This window comes from Bos taurus, chromosome 2 (genome assembly GCF_002263795.3).
Source record: "Bos taurus isolate L1 Dominette 01449 registration number 42190680 breed Hereford chromosome 2, ARS-UCD2.0, whole genome shotgun sequence".
Taxonomy (NCBI): Eukaryota; Metazoa; Chordata; class Mammalia; order Artiodactyla; family Bovidae; genus Bos; species Bos taurus.
Window position 1 is genome coordinate 34,360,079 of NC_037329.1, and position 24,220 is coordinate 34,384,298.

Genomic DNA, 24,220 nt, shown 5'->3' on the forward strand with positions numbered 1-24,220 from the left:
CAGAAAGACTAGGCCAGACCTGCTTTTGATTGTTTGGGTGTCTCCTGTGGAGCTATGGATCAGCAGTGGCATGCCACAGGGGCAGGGGCTCTGGGTGCAGCCGACCTGCATATGACATAAGCCTCTTGGAGGAGGTCACCATTAACCCCACCATAAAGCCACCAGAACTTACACAGTACTGGGGAAACAGGCTCTTGGCCCAAACAAAACCTTGTGCACACCAGGACACAGGAGAAAGGGACAGTGTCCCCTCAAGAGACTGACCCAGATTTGCCCGTGAGTGTCCAGGAGTCTCTTGCAGAGGAGTCAATTGGTGATGGCCTGCTGCAGGGTCCGGGGCACTGAGTGAGGCAGTGTGCCAGGGACTTGTTGAAGGAGGTAGCTATTATCTTCATTATCTCCAGCACAGTTTGGCCTCAGGTCAGACAACAGGGAGGGAATACAGCCCCACCCATCAACAGAAAATTGGATTAAAGATTTATGAGCATGGCCCCGCCCAACACAAAAAGACCCAGTTTCCCCCTCAGTCAGTTTCTGCCATCAGGAAGCTTCCATAAGCCTCTTATCATTATCATTAGAGGGCAGACAGAATGAAAACCACAATCACAGAAAATTAACCAATCTGATCACATGAACCACAGCCTTGTATAACTCAATGAAACTATGAGCCATACCATATAGAGCCACCCAAGACAGATGGGTCATGGAGGAGAGTTCTGACAGAATGTGATCCACAGGAGAAGGGAATGGCAAAACACTTCATTATTCTTGCCTTGAGAACCCCATGAATAGTATGAAAAGGCAAAAAGATAGGATACTGAAAGATGAACTCCCCAGGTTGGTAGGTGCCCAATATGCTACCGGAGATTAGTGGAGAAATAACTTCAGAAAGAATGAAGAGACGGAGCCAAAGCAAAAACAACACCCAGTTGTGGATATGACTGATGATGGAAGTAAAGTCTGATGCTGTAAAGAACACTATTGCATAGGAACTGGAAATGTTAGGTCCATGAATCAAAGCAAATTGAAAGTGGTCAAACAAAAGATGGCAAGTGTAAACATTGACATTTTAGGAATCAGCAAACTAAAATGGACTGGAATGGGTGAATTTAACTCAGATGACCATTATATCGACTACTGTGGGCAAGAATCCCTTAGAAGAAAGGGAGTGGCCCTCATAGTCAACAAAGAGTCTGAAATGCAGTCCTTGGATGCAATCTCAGAAATGACAGAATGATCTTTATTCATTTCCAAGGCAAACCATTCAATATCACAGTAATCCAAGTTTATGCCCCAACCAGTAATGATGAAGAAGCTGAAGTTGAATGGTTCTAAGAACACCTACAAGACCTTCTAAAACTAACACCCAAAAAAGATGTCCTTTTCATTACAGGGGACTGGAATGCAAAAGTAGGAAATCAAGAAACACCTGGAGTAACAGGCAAGTTTGGACTTGGAGTACAAAATGAATCAGGGCAAAGGCTAACAGAATTTTGCCAAGAGAATGCACCTATTCCAACAAGAGAAGACTCTACACATGGACATCACCAGATGGTCAACACTGAAATCAGATTGATTATATTCTTTGCAGCCAAAGATGGAGAAGCTCTATACAGTCAGTAAAAACAAGACTGGAAGCTGACTGTGGCTCAGACCATGAACTCCTTATTGCCACATTCAGACTTAAATTGAAGAAAGTAGGAAAAAGCACTAGACCATTCAGGTATGACCTAAATCAAATCCCTTATGATTATACAGTGAAGTGACAAATAGATTCAAGGGATTAGATCTGATAGAGTGCCTGAAGAACTATGAACAGAGGTTCATGACATTGTACAGGAGGCAGTGATCAAGACCATCCCCAAGAAAAAGAAATGCAAAAAGGCAAAATGGTTGTCTGAGGAGGCCTCACAAATAGCTGAGAAAAGAAGAGAAGTGAAAGAGGAAGGAAAAAAGGAAAGATATACCCATCTGAATGCAGAGTTCCAAAGAATAGCAAGGAGATATAAGAAAGCCTTCCTCAGTGATCAGTGCAAAGAAATAGAGGAAAACAATAGAATGGGAAAGACTAGAGATCACTTCAAGAAAATTAGAGATACCAAGGGAACATTTATGCTAAGATGGGCTCAATAAAAGACAGAAATGGTATGGACTTAACAGAAGAAGAAGATATTAAGAAGAGGTGGCAAGAATACATGGAAGAATTGTACAAAAAAGATCTTCATGACCCAGATAATCATGATGGTGTGATCACTCACCTTGAGCCAGATATCCTGGAATATGAAGTCCAGTGGGCCTTAGGAAGCATCACTACGAACAAAGCTAGTGGAGGTGATGGAACTCCAGTTGAGCTATTTCAAATCCTGAAAGATGATGCTGTGTAAGTGCTGCACTCAATATGCCAGCATATTTGGAAAACTCAGCAGTGGCCACAGCACTGAAAAAGGTCAGTTTTCATTCCGATCCCAAAGAAAGGCAATGCCAAAGAATGTTCAAACTACAGCACAACTGTACTCATCTCATATGCTAGCAAAGTAATGCTCTAAATTCTCCAAGCCAGGCCTCAACAGTTTGTGAACTGTGAACTACCAGATGCTCAAGCTGGATTTAGAAAAGGCAGAGGAACCAGAGATCAAATTGCCAACATCTGTTGGATCATCAAAGAAACAAGAGAGTTCCAGGAAAATATCTACTTCTGCTTTATTGACTATGCCAAAGTCTTTGACTGTGTGGGTCACAACAAACTGTGGAAAATTCTTCAAAAGATAGGAATACCAGACCACCTGACCTGCCTCCTGAGAAATCAGTATGCAGGTCGAGAAGCAACAGTTAGAACTGGACATAGAACAGCAGACTCGTTCTGAATCAGGAAAGGAGTACGTCAAGGCTGTATATTATCACCCTGTTTATTTAACTTATATGCAGAATACATAATGTGAAATGTTGGGTTGGATAAAACACAAGCTGGAATCCAGAATGCTGGGAGAAATATCAATAACCTCAGATATGCAGATGACACCACCCCTATGGCAGAAAGCCAAGAAGAATTAAAGAGCTTCTTCATGAAGGTGAAAGAGGAGAGGGAAAAAGTTGGCTTAAAACTCAACATTCAGAAGACTAAGATCATGGCATCCAGTCACATCATTTCATGGCAAATAGATGGGGAAACAATGGAAACTTTATTTTGGGGGGCTCCAAAATCACTGTAGATGGTGACTGCTGCCATGAAATTAAAAGAAGCTTGCTCCTTGGAAGAAAAGCTATGACCAACCTATACAGCATATTAAAAAGCAGAGACATTATTTTGTCAACAAAGATCCACCTAGTCAAAGCTATGGTTTTTCCAGTAGTATGTATGGATATGAGAGTTAGATTATGAGGAAAGCTGAGTGCTGAAGAATTGATGCTTTTGAACTGTGGTGTTGGAGAAGACTCTTGAGAGTCCCTTGGACTGCAAGGAGAGCCAACAAGTACATCCTAAAGGAAATCAGTCCTGAATATTCATTGGAAGGATTGATGCTGAAACTGAAACTCCAATACTTTGGCCACCTAATGTGAAGAACTAAATCATTGGAAAAGACCCTAATGATGGGAAGGATTGAAGGTGGGAGGATAAGAGGGTGACAGAGGATGAGATGGTTGGATGGCATCACCAACTTGATGGACATGAGTTTGAGTAAGCTCCAGGAGTTGGTGATGGACAAAGAAGCCTGGTGTGCTGCAGTCTATGGGGTAGCAGAGAGTCGGATATGACTGAGCTATTTAACTGAACTGATTACATGCCAGACTTTATTCTAAGCCCTGGGAGTACACCAGTGAACAACATAGACAAAATCCTTGGAGATTATTGGATACAAAAATGCATGGTTGGGACTTCCCTGCCATCCAGTGGTTGACTTTGCCATCCAATGCAGGGTGGTACAGGTTCAATCCCTGGTCAGAAAACTAATATCCCACATGTCTTTGGCAGAAGGAAAAAAAAAAAAAAAAGCACAAAAATATAAAATAGAAGGAATATTGTAACAAATTCAATAAAAATTTTAAAAATGATCTACATAAAAAATCTTTAAAAATATTTTTTTTAATGTAGATTGGATAATCATATGGAGTCAGTAGTCAGACCTCTTGGGTTCAAATGCTGGCTATGTGATACTGAGAAAAATATTTGTTAATAGTTCTCTATGCCTCCATGTCTTCCATCTGCAACATGAGGATGATAACAGTACCTGTTTCATAGGATTTTTATGAGACTAAATGAGCTAATACAAGTAAAGAACTTAAAGGAACATCCAACATGTAAAATAGGGTCCATAAATCCATAAATCAGCAGTAAAGATTGCTCCTGCAATGTAGGAATCACAGGTTTGATCCCTGGGTCAGGAAGATCCCCTGGAGGAGGAAATGGCTTCCCATTCCAGTATTCTTGCCTGGAAAATCCCATGGACAGAGAAGCCTGGTGGGATACAGTCCATAGGGCCACAAAGAGTCGGACATGACTGAGCACGAACTCACACACACAATTATTATATTCAATAATTACATTGCTATGCTAAGTCGCTTCAGTCATGCCTGACTCTGTGCGACCCCATAGATGGCAGCCCACCAGGCTCCCCCATCCCTGGGATTCTCCAGGCAAGAATACTGGAGTGGGTTGCCATTTCCTTCTCCAATGCGTGAAAGTGAAGTTGCTCTGTCGTGCCCGACTCTTAGCGACCCCATGAATTGCAGCCTACCAGGCTCCTCCGTACATGGGATTTTCCAGGCAAGAGTACTGGAGTGGGGTGCCATTGCCTTCTCTGCGATAATTACATTACTCAGTGACAAATGCTTTGTTAAAAAGATGTAAGCACAAAGTTCCCTGGGAGCAGAGAGGCAAAGCACTTCACTTGGACAAGTGGTGGGCAAGGCCTCTTAGAGGGAATGGTACTGGAATCTGGGAGGGTGACTGGAATTTAGCCAGATGAAAAACAAGGGAAATGGAATACCAGGCAGAGGGAGCATCATGTTTGAAGATCTGGAAGTAAAGGAGAGGACAGCAATGCTTAGAAATGCCAGTCGCTTGATATAGGTAAAAGGTTAAGGAGGTGAGCTTAGAAGGAAGATGAAGGAGAGACGAGATCACGTTAAGGAATTTGGACTTTATTCTGCATCAGAAGCCACTAACTTTAAACAAGAAAGTAATAGAGGCTGCACTGGAGTGAAATTACAATAAAAGAGGCCAGCTGGGAAAGATTGAAGGCAGGAGGAGAAGGGGACAACAGTGGATGAGATGGTTGGATGGCATCACTGACTCGATGAACATGAATTTGAGCAAGTTCCAGGAGTTGGTGATAGACAGGGAAGCCTGGCCTTCTGCAGTCCATGAGGTTACAAAGAGTCATATGACTGAGTGACAGAACAGATCAGAGGAGATTGGAAGGACGGTCTGAACTGGAAGAGAAAAAGGCCTAAAAAAGATGGAGTGAGCTTAAAGGGATGCAGACAAATAAAAGAGATGCTAATGAAGTTGATGTGTGGGGTGCCGAGTAGACACTGAGGAGGACCCCTGGGTTTCTGGCATGGGCAATGTGGCAGCACTACCTCTTACCAAAGTGGGGCATGAGGGAAAGGCCAGAACTTTGTAGATAGGGTTGGGGATGAGCAGGGTAGTGGCAACAATAATTAATAATTAACTTACTCTTGGATAAATTGCACTTGATAGGCCTCTGAGTCATCCAGGCCAGGACATCCAAGTGACTCAGAATCCAGCCTAGAGATCCCAACTACAGAGATACATCAGCATGTAGATAAATTTGCAACGTTCAGGGAACGGCCGTGATTACTCAGTTATTATCTCATTAAATCTCCACCACTCTGTGAAGTAGCTTTTTCAGAAAAGACCCTTGGGCATGTAGTAATTGAATGACAGACCCAGGCATGTTTGACTTCAAAAGCCTTTCTCTTGTCTCCTCCAAGCTGCCTCCTCGGTGGTACATTGATTGGCTGGATGAAGCTGGTATTTCTGTGTTCTTTGGTACTTTGCTGAGTTCACGAAGTCCAACACTTCTGTAGTTTCTCGAAATATAAATATTAATGATACATACCTGCCACAGTCAAAACAGGATAAGAGAAATAGAAAGCCAAGAGATACTGTCAATGAAAAAAATTAATCTGTCGATCTAAGAAATTAATAAGAGAATTTTACTTGAGCAAAATTGAGGATTATAACCCAGGAAAAGCCTCTTAGAAAGCTCAGAGAACTATTCTTCCCATTAGAGGTCGAAGCACAGTTATATAACTTTTTGAGACAGAGGGCTGTACATTAAATCATGTTGATAGTTTGCACAACCCAGATCTGTAAGTACAAAGTGAGTAGTGAGTCATGGGTCATTGAAGCCCCTTACAAGATTAAGAAGCTTATCTCCTAGGGCATCATCTTACTGATGTTCGAACAACATTGCTGTTTATGGCTGAGAAGGTATTTTCTGCCAATGAAGAACCCTGGTTGATGCATGTGCAGATATATAATGCATATTAGGGGGGAGAGACATGGCCAGAGGGCAGAGAAAAAATAGTATGCTTAAATTTTACTTAGCCTTAGAATATGAATTTTTGCTTCATTCATCGTAAGGGGAGTGATGGAGGTATGTGCAGGTGTATTTGCCAAAATGTTTTGAAGGCTTCTGGCCTTAGAAGTCCTGACAAAATGCCTATGTCAATCCTGTCAACCTCCAGGAGAAGCTACTTACAGAATAGATGGAATTTGAGATAAGAGAAAGGGGAGGAGAGCCTCTGCCTCTGGGGATTGGTTCAAAACAGATATTCCTGAAAGGGATACCACAGCACAGAAAGAAAATGAAAGAGAAGAGACAGCAAGACCTGGGAGGGAAACAGAAGGAAGAGCACCTACAGGAAGAAGCCAAGAGGACTGACGACCGAACTCTAAACATCAGATCACAGCCCAACACTCTCCTGTGGTCCCTGGGAGGCTAACCTCTCCCACTCCAACCTCCCCTCCCTCCAAATACTTTCTAGGGGCCTACTATTGTCTTTCAGCCACTAAGTCATGTCCAGCTCTTTGCGACCCCATGAACTGCAGCATCCAGCATCACCTGGAGTTTGGGCAAACGTGTGTCCATTGAGTTGATGATGCCATCCAACCATCTCATCCTCTGCCACCCCCTTATCCTTTGGCCTTCAATCCTTCCCAGAATCAGGGTGTTTTCCAATCAGTCAGCTCTTCAAATCAGGTGGCCAAAGTATTGGAGCTTCAGCTTCAGCATCAGTCCTTCTAATGAATATTCAGGGTTGATTTCCTTTAGGATGGACTGATTTGATCTCCTTGCTGTCTAAGGGACTCTCAGTTGTCTTCTCCAGCACCACAGTTGTAAAAGCTACAATTCTTCAGTGCTCAGCCTTCTTTATGGTCCAATTCTCATGTTGGTACATGATTACTGGAAAAACCATAACTTTGACTATTCAGACCTTTGTCATTAAAGTAATGTCTCTGTTTTTTACTATGCTATCTAGGTTTGTCATAGTTTTTCTTCCAAGAAGTAAGTGTCTTAATTTTGTGGCTGCAGTCACCAGTCTGCCACTGTTTCCATTTTTTCCCCATCTATTTGTCATGAAGTGATGGGACTGGATGCTATGATATTAAGTTTTTTGGATACTGAGTTTTAAGCCATCTTTTGCACTTTCTTTTTTCACCCTTATCAAGAAGCTCTTTAGTTCCTCTTCACCTCTGCCATTAGAGTGGTATCAGATTTGTATATCTGAAGTTGTTGATATTTCTCCCAGCAATCTTGATTCCAGTTTGATTCATCCAGTATTAGGGGCCAGTTGAGTTTGGGTGAACTCTGCGAGTTGGTGATGGACATGGAGGCCTGGTGTGCTGCAATTCATGGGGTCGCAAAGAGTTGGACATGACTGAGTGACTGAACTGAACTGAATGAAAGCTTGGAGAAGGGAATGACAAACCACTTCAGTATTCTTGCCTTGAGAACACCATGAGCAGTATGAAAAGGCAAAATGATAGGATACTGAAAGAGGAACTCCCCAGGTCCGTAGGTGCCCAATATGCTACTGGAGATCAGTGGAGAAATAACTCCAGAAGAATGAAGGGATGGGGCCAAAGCAAAAACAATACCCAGTTGTGGGTGTGACTGGTGCTAGAAGCAAGGTCCGATGCTGTAAAGAGCAATATTGCATAGGAACCTTGAATGTTAGGTCCATGCTAAATGCTAAGTCACTTCAGTCGTATCTGACTCTGTGCGACCCCATAGACTGCAGCCCACCAGGCTCCCCAGTCCCTGGGATTCTCCAGGCAAGAACACTGGAGTGGGTTGCCATTTCCTTCTCCAATGCATGAAGGTGAAAAGTGAAAGTGAAGTCGCTCAGTCGTATACAACTCTTAGCTGACCCCATGGACTGCAGCCTACCAGGCTCATCTGCCCATGGGATTTTCCAGGCAAGAGTACTGGAGTGGGGTGCCATTGCCTTCTCCATGAATCAAGGCAAATTGGAAGTGGTTGAACAAAAGATGCCAAGAGTGAATGTTGACATTCTAGGAATCAGCTAACTAAAATGGACTGTAATGGGAGAATTTAACTCAGATAACCATTATATCTACTACTGTGAGCAGGAATCCCTTAGAAGAAATGGAGTAGCCATCATGGTCAACAAAAGAGTCTGAGATGCAGTCCTCAGATGCAATCTTAAAAATGACAGAATGATCTCTGTTCGTTTCCAAGGCAAACCATTCAATATCACAGTAATCCAAGTCTATGCCCCAACCAGTAATGCTAAAGAAGCTGAAGGTGAACGGTTCTATGAAGACCTCCAAGATCTTTTAGAACTAACACCCAAAAAAGATGTCCTTTTCATTACAGGGGACTGGAATGCAAAAGTAGGAAGTCAAGAAACACCTGGAGTAACAGGCAAATGTGGCCTTGGAGTACAGAACGAAGCAGGGCAAAGGCTAACAAAGTTTTGACAAGAGAACGCACTGGTCATAGCAAACACCCTCCTCCAACAACACAAGAGAAGACTCTACACATGGACATCACCAGATGGTCAACAACAAAATCAGATTGATTATATTCTTTGCAGCCAAAGATGAAGAAGCTGTATGTGGTCAGCAAAAACAATACCAGGAGCTGACTGTGGCTCAGATCATGAACTCTTTATTGCCAAATTCAGACTTAAATTGAAGAAAGTATAGAAAACCACTAGACCATTCAGGTATGACCTAAATCAAATCCCTTATGATTATACAGTGGAAGTGAGAAATAGATGTAAGGGACTAGAACTGATAGATAGAGTGCCTGATGAACTATGGATGGAGGTTCATGACATTGTACAGGAGACAGGGATCAAGACCATCCCCATGGAAAAGAAATGCAAAAAAGCAAAATGGCTGTCTGGGGAGGCCTTACAAATAGCTGTGAAAAAAGAGAAACAAAAAGCAAAGGAGAAAAGGAAAGATATTCCCATTTGAATGTAGAGTTCCAAAGAATAGCAAGGAGATATAAGAAAGGCTTCCTCAATGATCAATGCAAAGAAATAGAGGAAAATAACAGAATGGGAAAGACTAGAGATCTCTTCAAGAAAATTAGAGATATCAAGGGAACATTTCATGCAAAGATGGGCTCAATAAAGGACAGAAATGGTATGGACCTAACAGAAGCAGAAGATATTAAGAAAAGGTGGCAAGAATACACAGAAAAACCATACAAAAAAGATCTTCAAGACCCAGATAACCACGATGGTGTGATCACTCACCTTGAGCCAGACATCCTGGAATGTGAAGTCAAGCGGGCCTTAGAAAGCATCACTACGAACAAAGCCAGTGGAGGTGATGGAATTTCAGCTGAGCTATTTCAAGTCCTGAAAACTGATGTTGTGAAAGTGCTGCACTCAATATGTTAGCAAATTTGGAAAACTCAGCAGTGGCCACAGCACTGGAAAACGTCAGTTTTCATTCCAATCCCCAAGAAAGGCAATGCCAAAGAATGTTCAAACTACCTCACAATTGCACTCATCTCAAACGCTAGTAAAGTAATGCTCAAAATTCTCCAAGCCAGGCTTCAGCAATACGTGAACCATGAAATTCCAGATGTTCAAGCTGGTTTTAGAAAAGGCAGAAAAACCAGAGATCAAATTGCCAACATCCGCTGGGTCATGGAAAAAGCAAGAGAGTTCCAGAAAAACATCTATTTCTGCTTTATTGACTATGCCAAAGCCTTTGACTGTGTGGATCACAACAAACTGTGGGAAATTCTTCAAGAGATGGGAATACCAGACTACCTGATCTGCCTCTTGAGAAACCTGTACGCAGGTCAGGAAGCAACAGTTAAAACTGGACATGGAACAACAGACGGGTTCCAAATAGGAAAAGGAATATGTCAAGGCTGTATATTGTCACCCTGCTTATTTAACTTATATGCAGAGTACATCATGAGAAATGCTGGGCTGGAAGAAGCACAAGCTGGAATCATGATTGCTGGGAGAAATATCAATAACCTCAGATATGCAGATGACACCACCCTTATGGCAGAAAGTGAAGAGGAACTCAAAAGCCTCTTGAAAGTGAAAGAGGAGAGTGAAAAATTGGGCTTAAAGCTCAATATTCAGAAAACGAAGATCATGGCATCCGGTCCTATCACTTCATGGGAAATAGATGGGGAAACAGTGGAAACAGTGTCAGACTTTATTTTTTGGGCTCCAAAATCACTGTAGATGGTGATGGCAGCCATGAAATAAAAGACGCTTATTCTTTGGAAGGAAAGTTATGACCAACCTAGGGAGCATATTCAAAAGCAGAGACATTACTTTGCCAACAAAGGTCCATCTAGTCAAGGCTATGGTTTTTCCAGTGGTCATGTATGGATGTGAGAGTTGGACTGTGAAGAAAGCTGAGCACCGAAGAATTGATGCTTTTGAACTGTGGTGTTGGAGAAGACTCTTGAGAGTCCCTTGGACTTCAAGGAGATCCAACCAGTCTGTTCTAAAGCAGATCAGTCCTGGGTGTTCATTGGAAGGACTGATGCTGAAGCTGAAACTCCAATACTTTGGCCACCTCATGCAAAGAGTTGACTTACTGGAAAAGACTCTGATGCTGGGAGGGATTGGGGGCAGGAGGAGAAGGGGACGACAGAGGATGAGATGGCTGGATGGCATCACTGACTTGATGGACATGAGTCTGGGTAAACTCCAGGAGTTGGTGATGAATAGGGAGGCCTGGAATGCTGCTATTCATGGGGTTGCAATGAGCTGGACACAACTGAGAGACTGAACTGACCTGAATGAAAGCCTAATCATTTCTGACATTTGGTCTTGGGTTTTGCTGACAAGCTTGGATGGATTCACAATGATAAACTTTTTTGTAAACACTGTGATCCCCCTATCAGACCTGACTTGTTCACTGTGAATTTTCCAGTACACTGCCTGGCAAAGTAGCATATCAACAAGTACAAACCTTGATTGAATTAAAGTTAAATGTAAATAAATAATGAGCCACAGTAAAAATATTTTTTAAGAATCTAGTAGAATAGTTTAGCACCCAACTAATAAAAGTATAAAAAAATAAGTCTTCAAAGTCTGAATAAGATTGGAAAATGCTTTACTTAGTTGACATTTTTAGAACACCAGCTAGTAATACCCATTTATTTTTGAAGTTCCCATTATATATTCTCAAAGGTAGGCCACGTGCTTAGCCATAAAGTACGTCTTAAGAACTTAAAAATTATTTTCTGATCATAACAAAATTACGTTAGAAGTCAACAACAATAAGAAAAGGTAAGTAAATAAATAAGTAATAAAATAAAAATCTAAAATATATTTTGTATTTTACATAATAGACTTGGCATATTGAAATATTTTTGTCTCCCATTAGTAGAAGGCAGACTCCTAGGCTAACCTTTGAGCAGCCACCAATTAGGCTTTCTTCTCAATATTGATGGCCATCACCCAGTTTCTATCTAAAAGTCTTTGGATGGTCTTTGCTTTGTTACTCACTATTCATGAATTCACAATTCCTCTTTTAGTCACTGCTGAATTTTTTTTTTTAGTTTATCTGCCCGCTGGTGGATATGACAGAAAGTCTTAACTCTAAAGAGAAAGCATTTGTAGTAAAACCCTCAAGAAGTAGTCATTTGAGCAGTGAGCGATTTTCATATCAAAATTGAAGTTAACATGTAAATATTCAAGAAACGAAGTAACAGTGTCTTTGTATGTATAACACTCCCATTGAATGACTTACTAAACTCTTCTGGCACTTGCCTGCATTTCCAAATATCTTTGCATTTCCAAATATCTGGCACTTGCCTGCATTTCCAAATATCTTTGAATATCTTGTATGTATAAGACTCCCATTGAATGACTTACTAAACTCTTCTGGCACTTGCCTGCATTTCCAAATATCTTTGAATATTCCAAATGGCTGTAGTTAAATAGCCAAAACATCACTTAAATTATTCACACAGTGTGACTGATAAAGGACAAGATAAATAACAGCCTTTGGGATGGTTGAAGAAAACAGAGATCAATAGAAGAGCCATGCATGCTGCTGAAACCTTGAAAAGGAGAAGTTAATTATTAAACCTGTGGTGTCTCTTTAAATATGTACGGTCTTCCTTGGCTGCAATCTTCATTCTGTATTATGGAAATAAACAAAGATCATCCAAATGAGAACAAGCCACGGCTATTTTTTCAGAGCTTAATATAGCAAGAATCAGCCCATAATGACATTTGGACTCAAAGGTCAGCAAGGGAGTGGCAGTGCTTTACCGTGAAAAGTAGTCGGGGCTTCCAGTATGCTGGACCTGGAGATGGGTCTCCTGTGGGAAACAGGAGGCAGGCTGATGAGAAGTGGGGCTTCTGACAAGATTGAATTAACGAGCATATTCATCTATTTCTGGTTGGTTCTGGGTTGGAAAGAAGGGCAAAAATAGGGAAGCTTGACAATCAGTGAAGACCTGACCACTTTGGACAGATTGCTGTAGAGGCTGTGAGTGAGAATTCAGTTGTCTGGCCCTTGTCTATTTGCGTGTTCAGTCTCTCAGCATTAAGATTTCATACGTTAGCTTTACCAGAGTGAACTTAGTATTTCTATCCTATGCTAGAACCAGCACTCTAAAGGAGTAGTTATATTCTGGCGATCCTGAGTAATTGCCACATCCACTCTGGAATCAGTGTCGCTACAGAGCATACATTCTCAGTGAGGGCAATATTACCCCCTTGGGAGTGGTTCTTGGGGGCAAAAATAACGTTCTCTTCTGATGTATGAAGCACAGATTTATGTAGAACATATAATAATATGTATTTATATAGAACATGTAATACATAAACAGAGATACAGAATTCAAGTTGAGTGTGGGGCTCAGGAAAAAAATCTCTGAAATAGAAGTGAGAGTGGGGAGAGGGTAAAGAATAAGGAAATTAAAAGTTTGAGAAACATGCTGTAGAGCCTAGATAAATACTTCTACCTAAAACAAAGCTTTTCCACCAGGGAGTTAAATAGCATCGGACCTTCCCTCTTGGAGTACCTTTGTCTGGTCATTTCTGGCTTGAAATTTCTCCCCAATTGGTTTAGTTTCTGTTCTAAATACAACTACTGTCACTTCTCTCAAAGCACTAAGTATAGTGCCAGAATAAAGGCCCATACAGCCATAGCAGACTCCCCTGTAATGTCAGTAAAAAGATCCAATTCCCACATAGTCACTCTTTTCCATTGCCAGAAAACAGATGTTAGTTCAAAAAATATACAGTGAGAGTCATGGTTTTACTCCACCATTTTGTCAAGATAAAGGAGAGTCATGTAATTTTAAACTGTATGTTTGATCCACTAAAATTACACTACAATCACTGGACTATTATGGATAAAAAAGAAATGACTGTACACTTAAAAATGGTTAAGATGGTAAATTTTATATTATTGTATATTTGACTACAGTTTTAATAAATGACAGGCTAACTTTTCACTCTAGTCCAATGCCAAGGTCTTTGCATATAGCAAAGATCCTTGTGTACATGAAGTCTTTTTTCCTATCTTATTGTTCTTAACAGCGTACAATGAATCTGAAGGCCTTTCTGCATATAAGTTTCTGATTATGTGCTCTACCACTCAGAAGAGAGTATGTGTTTCCTTCCATGGCAAATTAGATATCTCAGTTTAGTTAGAGTCCCTAGCTTTGTTCTATTGGCTCTTGCTCTTTCCTACAATGAGAGCAACCTAGTCAACCTCTCCCCTCCTTCACTATCGCAGCCTCATATACATGTATTACCATCACCACATCACCTCCCGTTTACAGATTGCATGTGTGCCCGCTCAGGCTCTTCAGTCATGTCTGACTCTTTGTGACCCTACGGACCTTATCCCACCAGGCTTCTTTGTCCATGGGATTCTCCAGGCAAGAATACTGGAGTGGGTTTTTTCTAAAGTCTCCTGCATTGGCAAGCAGGCTCTTTACCATCTTTACCACTAGGTCCACCTGGGAAGCCCAAGCCATAAAGGAATTATCATAACCATGGCCATTTTGTAAGAATCTAGCTCCAAGGATCTTAAACATATTTTCTCATAAAATCATATAATTATGTCTTAAGTCAGTAGCTAATATAAGCAAACTGTTCAAATTTTTAAAAACCCATAGACTATTCAAAGAACAATCAAAGAAGTGCACAAAAGCCTCCTCTCTGGCTAATGTCTGTTCTAATAGGAAGCAAGAGACCTTAATTATGTATTGAGTATAAGATGAACTACTTATTTGGTATTACTGATCATTGGGGCAAGGAAAACATTTCACACTACACATGGGAAATAGTTTTAGAGACTTGTATATAAACAAATACAAATCAACATGATTTAAATTCTTTTATGACAAGCTCCACACAGAGAAGCACCTGCCCAATTAATTTTGCAACATTCAAGTTTATGATTCTCATCCCATCTCTAGTTCTTCCATTTCTCAGCTATCCAGCCTATGCTGTTGCCTGTTTTTTATATCTAAAGTTAAGTCTGATTGTGTTCCTTCACCTGGCAAAAACTCTAAGTGGCTCCCTAGTACATACTGAATACTGAATTTAAGACTAAAGCATATGTCCAGGATCAACCTTTATACTTTATATCCTGATGAAACTAAACTAATAGATAGTCCCTAAAGATCTCCAGGTTTCTCACTCAGCCTTTGTATACAGTTATTCCTTTGGCTTGAAATTTCTTCTTTCCATACATCTAAATCCATAGGATTATCCACCTAGCTAACTATCATCTCTGTATCTCTAGGTGGAAATTAATTTGGTTGTAAATAGCACACTCGCTTGGTGGCTCAGTGTTAAAGAATATGCCTGCTAGTGCAGGAGGCCCAGGTTCAATCCCTGGGTCAGGAAGATCCCCTGGAGAAGAGAATGGCTACCCACTCTAGTATTCTTGCCTGGAGAATGCCATGGACAGAGGAACCTGGTGGCTATAGTCTGTGGGGTCGTGAAGAGTTGGACATGACTTAGCAACTGAACAACAACATCACAAGCAGAATAATCTGCCAAACTCTGGTTGGTAGGGAAAGCAGAAAATGGTATGGAAACAGATGGGGTTATTGTTGAAGGTAACCCGGAGGAAGTGACTTTTGACCTGGATTATAAAGGACATGCGGAGAAGGCAATGGCACCCCACTCCAGTACTCTTGCCTGGAGAATCCCATGGATGGAGGAGCCTGGTAGGCTGCAGTCCATGGAGTCGCTGAGGGTCGGACACGACTGAGCGACTTCACTTTCACTTTTCACTTTCATGCATTGGAGAAGGAAATGGCAACCCACTCCAGTGTTCTTGCCTGGAGAATCCCAGGGACGGGGGAGCCTGGTGGGCTGCCGTCTATGGGGTCGCACAGAGATGGACACGACTGAAATGACTTAGCAGTAGCAGCAGCATAAAGGACATGCTAGAAAAGTCATTCCCACACAGGTGGACAGAGTTCTCTAATTAGGTGGAGGTCAAGGAGGGCACTGGGAAAAAGAAGAAATACCTTTGTACTTCCTTTACTTCTCTTGCAGAGCAGAGGGACAGGAGTAAGATCTGTTCAGCTCCCTCACCACTCTCAGCCCTGTCATTCTCGCTCTCTCCTTTCTTGCCACACATGAGATCCCATTTTTTCCTCACTTCCAGTTGCAGCCACCAAGAACACAGAGAAAGACCCAATGTTATATTTTGCTCATTTAATTTTTCATTTATTCCACCAACACTGATTGACTACTCTGTTCCAGGCATTTAACGAGGCACTATAGAGAGAAGGATGGAAGAGAAAGATTAAAGAATAAATGCGATCCAAAAGTCTACAAATAATAAATGCTGGAGAGGGTGTGGAGAAAAGGGAACCCTCTTACACTGTTGGTGGGAATGCAAACTAGTACAGCCACTATGGAGAACAGTGTGGAGATTCCTTAAAAAACTGGAAATAGAACTGCCTTATGATCCAGCAATCCCACTGCTGGGCATACACACTGAGGAAACCAGAAGGGAAAGAGATACGTGTACCCCAATGTTCATCGCAGCACTGTTTATAATAGCCAGGACATGGTAGCAACCTAGATGTCCATCAGCAGATGAATGGATAAGAAAGCTGTGGTACATATACACAATGGAGTATTACTCAGCCATTAAAAAGAATACATTTGAATCAGTTCTAATGAGGTGGATGAAACTGGAGCCTATTATACAGAGTGAAGTAAGCCAGAAGGAAAAACATAAATACAGTATACTAATGCATATATATGGAATTTAGAAAGATGGTAACAATAACCCAGTGTACGAGACAGCAAAAGAGACACTGATGTATAGAACAGTCTTATGGACTCTGTGGGAGAGGGAGAGGGTGGGAAGATTTGGGAGAATGGCATTGAAACATGTAAAATATCATGTGGGAAACGAGTTGCCAGTCCAGGTTCGATGCACGATACTGGATGCTTGGGGCTGGTGCACTGGGACGACCCAGAGGGATGGTACGGGGAGGGAGGAGGGAGGAGGGTTCAGGATGGGGAACACATGTATACCTGTGGCGGATTCATTTTGATATTTGGCAAAACTAATACAATTATGTAAAGTTTAAAAATAAAACAAAATTAGAAAAAAAAAAAACTAAGGCACACTTAAGGCTCAAAAAAAAAAAAAAATCACTTTTGAACTACAAAAAAAAAAAAGAATAAATGCAACATCTCCAATCTTTATTAGGAGACAATTTAACAAATAATATGTAGTGTTGGGCTGTTTATTTGGTTATTTTTCATTTAGACCCTCCTGTCCATCCTTCACCCTTATCTTCCCTGCCCATTGCCCCAGGAAAATGACGCCTGCAGATAACATCCTCTATTATCCAGGTTCCTTTGTCCTCTGCCTTTAGTTGGGACATACAAGCAGGAAAGACTAGAAGAAAGAGACCAGAGTATTTATTCCGTCTGTTTTTTATCTGCTTTGTGCTGCAATCTGACATTGGCTGCATCCTTCCAGGGCAATAACTCACAGGGACCCTACTTCAAAGACTCCGTTTCTTTAAAGAAGCTATTACTATAAACATCTCCAGGAATAACATGGTAATCAAAACGTGTAACCTCCAATGGTGGTGTTTCATTTATCATGGGGTACTTAAGAACGAAGTTCATGGGTAACATTCTAAGTTATGGTTTGATTTCACCACTTAGAAAAATTCTAAATCTGAGTCAAAAATCTCACTTTAGTTGCCATAATAGAAATTCATGTCTTTTCATTGTTTCCAGATTCAAGTCAGTTCGTAGACCCAAAACGCCCTGTTTGAAACAGAGACCAGAGCCTGCAATGCTCCTACAGTACATCCTTAAATCTTCTTCCCAGTCTCCTTCAGAAAGACATGGGATTTACAGCTATGTTTGAGAATGCTCAGTGAGAAGGGATATGACCAGACCTCCCAGGAGTTATTAAATCCTGGCTCTAGGAGTTAAAACATCCATTGCTATGGAGTTAAAACATCAGCCGTGTCCAGGGTACATTAATTTTTCTATTAATGCTGTAACAAATTATTATAACCTAGTGGCTTAAAACAACACAAATGTATTGTCTTATACTTCTGGAGCTCAGAAGTCTGAAATAGGTCCTACTGGGTTACAGTTGGAGAAGGCAATGGCACCCGACTCCAGTACTCTTGCCTGGAGAATCCCATGGGCGGAGGAGCCTGGTAGGCTGCAGTCCATGGGGTCGCTAAGAGTCAGACACGACGGAGCGACTTCACTTTCACTTTTCACTTTTATGCATTGGAGAAGGAAATGGCAACCCACTCCAGTGTTCTTGCCTGGAGAATCCTAGGGACAGAGGAGCCTGGTGGGAGGCCATCTATGGGGTCGCACAGAGTCGGACAGGACTGAAGCGACTTAGCAGCAGCAGCAGGGTTACAGTCAAGGTGTCATCAGAGCTGCATACCCTCTAGAGGTTCTAGGGGAGAATTCATTTCCTTATCTTTTCTGGCTTTAAGAGGCTGTTTGCATTTCTTGACTCATTTCTCCCCTCACCCACAGAGATGGTGCAGGTTCCCTACCCTATACTCAGTTAACTTCCTGCTCAGCCCAGACAAAAGATGGATTATGGAACCATGTCCATTGTACCAGCATGGTAACTTCACTGGACCAGACAATACAATCCTAGTATCTGTGGCTATTAACTTGAAGAGTACTTTTTTTTCCTTCAGGGCCATCTCAAATTGCCATCACCTGGAAGAGTGAGCAGTATAATTTTACCATCTTACTTTCAGGGAAATGTCAACTATCATGTTGTTTAATCACTAAGTTATGTCCATCTCTTTTACAAACCCATGAACTGTAACCTTCCCAGCTCCTCTGTTCATGGGATCTTCCAGGCAAGAATACTGGAGGGGGTTGCCATTTCTTTCTCCAGGGATAGAACTGCATTGTCTCCTGTGTCTCCTGCATTGACAAATGGATTCTTCACTGCTGAGTCACCAGGGAAGCCCCAACTCTCTTCTCTATCATAATATAGCCTCCTGGGATCTTGATCATCTTGAAATCCCATAGAACATCACATGGGTCCATTACATTGGTGACAAGCTAATTGGACCTTGGGAACAGTAAGTAGCAAGTTCCTTATATATTTCAGCAAGACAAATATGACCACAGAATAGAGGATAAGTCCCATGAAAATGTTTGCAAGGATTCAAGGGACTTAGTAGTCTAGAACATGTTATGATATCCCCCCTAAAATGATGGGTAAGCCACTACACCCTGTGTGCCCACCAAAAAGAGTAACAGTATTTGCCAGAACTCTCTGGATTTTGGAGACACCATATACCACAACCAGCTGTGCTTCTCCAACCTATTTGCTCGGTAGTACCTATGGCTATCTGTTTTGAATGGAACCTAGAACAAGAGAGGGCTCCCTAGGTCTAGGCTATAGTGCAAGCTGCCCTGATCCTTGGATCTTAATGACCCAACAGATAATAGTTATTACAAGTGTCTGTGGCAGGCAAAGCTTCTGGCAAGCCCCAATAGGAAAATCACAGATAATCTGCCTAGGATTTTTAGAAAAAAGTCATGCCCTTCGCCTAAATATTAGTTATCTTTTGATGTATATTAAGGTTTCCCAGATGGTGCTAGTGGTAAAGAACCTGCCTGCCAATGCAGGAGACACAAGTCTGCAGTTTGATCCCTGGGTGGGGAAGGTACCCTAGAGAAGAAAATGGCAACCCATTCCAGTATTCTTGCTTGGAGAATCCCATGGACACGGAGCTTGGCCGACTGCAGTCCATGGTGTCATAAAGAGTTGGACACGACTGAAGCAACTTAGCCTGCATACACAAAGGTAACACCCAAACTCTGGGGCTCATTTTAGATGTGGGCTACAACAGTCAATGACTATTCACTATATGAAAATCAGTTCCTCTCTTTCTACAGGGCCCTGGTAGACACTGAAAACATGATCGTAGAACAGCTGGTATATTAGTGTGTGGGGCCCATTTAATACACATATAGGATGGCTTAACAGCATTTCATTGCCTGACAGTTCTGAGGCTGGGGTTGTTGTTGTTCAGTTGCTCAGTTGTATCTGACTCTTTGCGACCCCATGGAGGGCAGCAGGTCAGGCTTCCCTGTCTTTCACTATCTCCTGGAGTTGGCTCAAATGCCCGTCCACTGAGACAGTGATGCTATCCATTTGAAGGCTGAAAGACTGAAATCAAGGGATCAGCAGGGTTGGCTCCTTCTGAGACCTGAGGGAAAGGATCTGTTCTAAATCTGCCTCCTAGACTTGTAGATCATAGTCTTCTTTGTGAGTCTCTTCATACCATCTTCTCTCTATGTGTATCTGTCTCTGTTTTCAAATTTTCTCTTTTTATAAGGACACCACTCATAGTATATTAGGTCCCACCCTAATGACTTCTTTTTGACCTGATGACTTCTACAAAGACCTTGTCTCCAAATAAGGTAACTTTCTGAAAAGTTACTGGGGATTGGGATTCCAGCATATCTTTTTTGGAGGTGACACAATTCAACCCATAACTATACAACCTGAACTTCAATAACAAACTGGTTGTTACCTGGCCCACCAAATGACAAAGCTGAGTATGTTCAGCCACGTCCCATGGTTAAGTGAAAATGGTATCTATAGATCCAGTAGATGAGCACAAGTGATTCAGATGGCATAAGAAAATTACATAAGCAATGAGCTTGGACTCCATGGTGCTTCTCCCTCTGCTTGGTGTTTTTCCCTAAACACACACCTATAACTGCATAGCAGTTCCTCATAAACAGGCAACAGAGAAGGGAAGAGTCTGCCTTATGCAAAGTAAGCTGGCACCAGTCACGAATGATGGCTGCTACATTATAGCCCCTCTCGGGGATGCTCTGAAATAGAGTAGAAAGAGAAATCTTCCTAACAGCGAGAACTTGGAGTAGTACATCTGTTTTCCATTGTGCATGAAAAGAGAGATGGCCTAATATAAGATTTACACTGACTTACACATGGTGGCTAATGTGTTGGCCAGTTGGTGTCTTAGAGACTTGGGAAGAGCAAGATGGAAAGACTAGCGACAAAGAGGTCAGGTGGGAGAAATTTAGGAACGAATCTCTTGAAGTTGACCGAGTGTGGAGATATTTGTGTTTTGTGGAATACTTTCCAGAGAACAAGATGATCTGCCCATGGTTGTCAGCCAGCTTCCCTGGAGCTTGCTGAAAGGATAGTGTCATGGTCGGGGTATGGAGGTTAAGCATGTGGGCCGTTGTACAGACTTCCCTTCTCCATTGCTGAGTACACGAACCGATGAGAGCTGAGGCCAGCACTGAGCCATTCCCTGGAGTCCTTTCCAGCTCCAGTTCACAGGCTGCAACCACACTATTGATTCACCTTTCCCAGCAGCTGGAAGAGGGAGGAGGAGATGGATCTGAGAAATACTTGTAAAGGCAGAACTGAGAGGAAATGATGGCCATGTGAAAGTAGCAGGAGAATGGAGAAGAAAAACTGAGACGACTCAAGTCTTTCATTTTTGTAACTGATGAGTGAGGACACTTTTAATGTAATTGGCAAATGGGGGTACTTTTAACGAAGACAGAAATCATCAGAGGAAGGTGAGGTGAGACTGATGGAAGGGATAAAGAGTTCAGTTTGGGCCTCTGAAGGTGGGTGTGGGTAAGTGGATGTGTCATAAGCAACTAGCAGTCAGAGGGGAAAATGATTCCAGAGTTCAGAAGTGCCATTCAGACTGGAGATAAAGGATGGAAACTGAAATTTATTCATAATCATATATTAATGCCCCACAGGACTTTGCATTTCGAACTTTTTACCTCTAACTTTGGAAGAGAGACTTTGTTTTGCAGCTGAGTGAACAAGTTGAAGAGGCCTTTTAGAGAGCAGGAGTGCTTATCCACAAGAGGAAGTAAGTAGAGGGACCCTAATGCAAAGGTTCTGTTGTGTATTTCAGACTGAAAGTGCCAAGTGCACAAACCTCATCTATCTTGTCTCACTTCTCTATCTCTGAAATCTAGATGAGAGTCTGATGCTTTGTATCCATACAAGTATTTGCGGGATGGGTGAAATAAATGGGAGGATATGGGGATGAATGAGTAAAGGAAAAGGGGAATGAATGAAGGAACCTACCAGGCATCCTGGGGACCTGGAGGAAGAAGCCACACCTGCTCTTTTAATTTTTTTTTCCAAATGTTCTTTGGAAGACTGAAAGATAAAAGGCCGTATGGAGCGGCAGTTAAGAACATGTACTCTGAATTCAGGCTCCACGACTTCCTAGCTGCCTTTACTTGGACAGCTGACTTAACCTTCTTCTTCCTCCCTGTAAAATAAACACAAAAATGCTTAGAGTAGCTCCTGGGAAAAAGTAAGTTGCACATAAGTGTTAGAGTTATTATTTCTGGCATCATGATGAGAAGGTAAGCCTGAAAGACAAACCAGAAACCCCCTGCGGAGAATGAATCCGGACACTTAGCCTCTAAGTGCCATCCACAAGCGAACAATCGCTTTTTCTCTCTCTGCCTTCCAGGAGCTATAAATACCCTAGAAATCCCCACCATACCATTCACTGGCAAAGGACAGAGATCTGGGTTTTAGTTTCAGCTGCCAGCAATGAACTCTCTCAGTCTGCAGAGCCCTATACCCTCTCTGGGCTAAGTGCCCTCACTTGCCCACTCGAGGTTGCGGGAATTGAGCGCAGAGGTCCCTTTCAGTGAGGGCGGGCCATGCTCTCCCGCCGACCTGCAGCCTCCGTGTTCCACGTCGGATGCCTGCCGGGCGCCCGCTCGCCGCAGCTCGGGCTGTCACACCCCTCCAGCGCGTTCCCGGGACCTCGCACCCTGCGCGTCCGGCGGCCACCCAGTGCCCCGCGCGCCCATAGGGAGGTGCCTCTCGGGCGCCCCCCGGCCCGGACGCTAGTTCTCCGGGCCGGCGCGCCTTCTCCCGCAGCCTGCCTGCAGCCCTTTATACCCTGCCAACCCGGCGCTCACTAATGTTTAACTCGGGGCTGAAACTTGGAAGCGCCTTGTGACTACGTGCCCGGAGCTCCGGAGCTGCACGCGCGTCCGGGCGGCTCGCCAGACTTCTGACTGCGCTCCGGCTCCGAAACTTCAGTTTCGAAGAGACGCAGACCATGAAGGTGAGTGATTAAAGGGCCCCCCCACCCCGCCAAGAGCCCCAGGGGTGAGTTGTAGATGCCTCTTCACTAAAGTCTCGCCAGATTACCCCCCACCCAAAGCTCGCAGATCGAAACCAGGGGCTCTCATTAGGCGGAAGCTCCAGAGCCACCCTCTGACAGGTGAAGGGACGCCCCAAGGCTCCTGGCTCGCTCTCGAACCCGCGGGGCTAAGAACCCAGGAACCGAGCCTTGGAGGACCTGGAGAGCCACGGGCAAAACGCGCGCCAGAACCCTTACTTGGCTTCTGAGGTGCGTTTAAACGCATACATTAAATTGCCCGGAGGCCAGAAGTTCAAGGGAAAGCTCTCTTGCAACCTCCGACTCGCGAGCTCCAAACCCTCCCAGCCCCCTGTGCCCCTCTCCCAGTGCGTGCGCGACGGCAAACTCCGCTGCCTTCTGGGCAGCTGGGGCCCCGACCCTCTTACCCAGACTGGGGCCAGATGGCTGGCTCTAACTGGACCTGACCTGCCCGGCTTGCAGACACCATGGAAGGTGCTCCTGGGATTGCTGGCGATCGCTGCGCTCGTCACCGTCATCACTGTGCCCGTGGTTCTGCTGACCAAAGGCAGTAAGTTTAAAACATTTGAAAAAGATAAGACGGTTGGAGACCGGGATCAGGTTCTATTTTAACATTCCAAGGAGACCTAGGAATTTTGCTGGGGACTGGGTGGGACCAGTGTGCCAGGTCGTGGAGCTCAGGCTTCGCTGGCGTGATCGCTGCTTCTAGCGTAGCCGCTAGATTCGCTTCGTTGGTCTCCTGTGTTTAGGCTGCGAGAGACCTGCACCTGCCACGTTTTACATATGGCAAAAACATACTTCCTGAAAATAAGGGGAAATTTTGAGATCTCTTTTTGTCAAATTTAAATTTAGTACCTTTTGAATCTCCGTTTTTTTTTTTTTTTCTTCTTAAAAAGAACTTTCATGATTGTGATCTTCAAAGGAAAAGAGACAGTGTTTAAAGATCCCAACAAGCTGTAAGGATGCCATGAAGGGAGGGAAAAAATTAAGAAAAAAACCCCAAATACAGTTTTGAGAAAAGAAAGTCCATAGGGAACCCAGGTGGTTTTCCATAAGGC

General features: G+C 43.0%; 1 protein-coding gene and 1 long non-coding RNA gene across 4 annotated transcripts in view; one reads left to right on the forward strand and one right to left on the reverse strand.

The window, feature by feature from the left end:
• LOC112442563 (uncharacterized) overlaps positions 1-23,647 on the reverse strand; it is a 32,453-nt gene extending 8,806 nt beyond the window's left edge. Inside the window, exons 1-4 of one of the 3 annotated variants that reach the window (XR_009491570.1) lie at positions 23,570-23,647; positions 22,100-22,289; positions 12,769-21,361; positions 12,583-12,633 (exon numbers count right to left, since the gene is read on the reverse strand). This is a non-coding gene — a long non-coding RNA (uncharacterized lncRNA). Of the gene's footprint in view, positions 1-11,086; positions 21,362-22,099; positions 22,290-23,569 lie in introns of those variants that run through there. The other 2 variants (XR_009491569.1, XR_009491568.1) reach the window with 2 other exon arrangements.
• Positions 22,773-24,220, forward strand: part of DPP4 (dipeptidyl peptidase 4) — an 84,739-nt gene continuing 83,291 nt past the window's right edge. The window contains 2 exon segments of the mRNA NM_174039.3: positions 22,773-23,105; positions 23,625-23,712. Of these exon segments, the coding sequence (NP_776464.1) occupies positions 23,100-23,105; positions 23,625-23,712 (94 nt within the window). The 5' untranslated portion in view covers positions 22,773-23,099.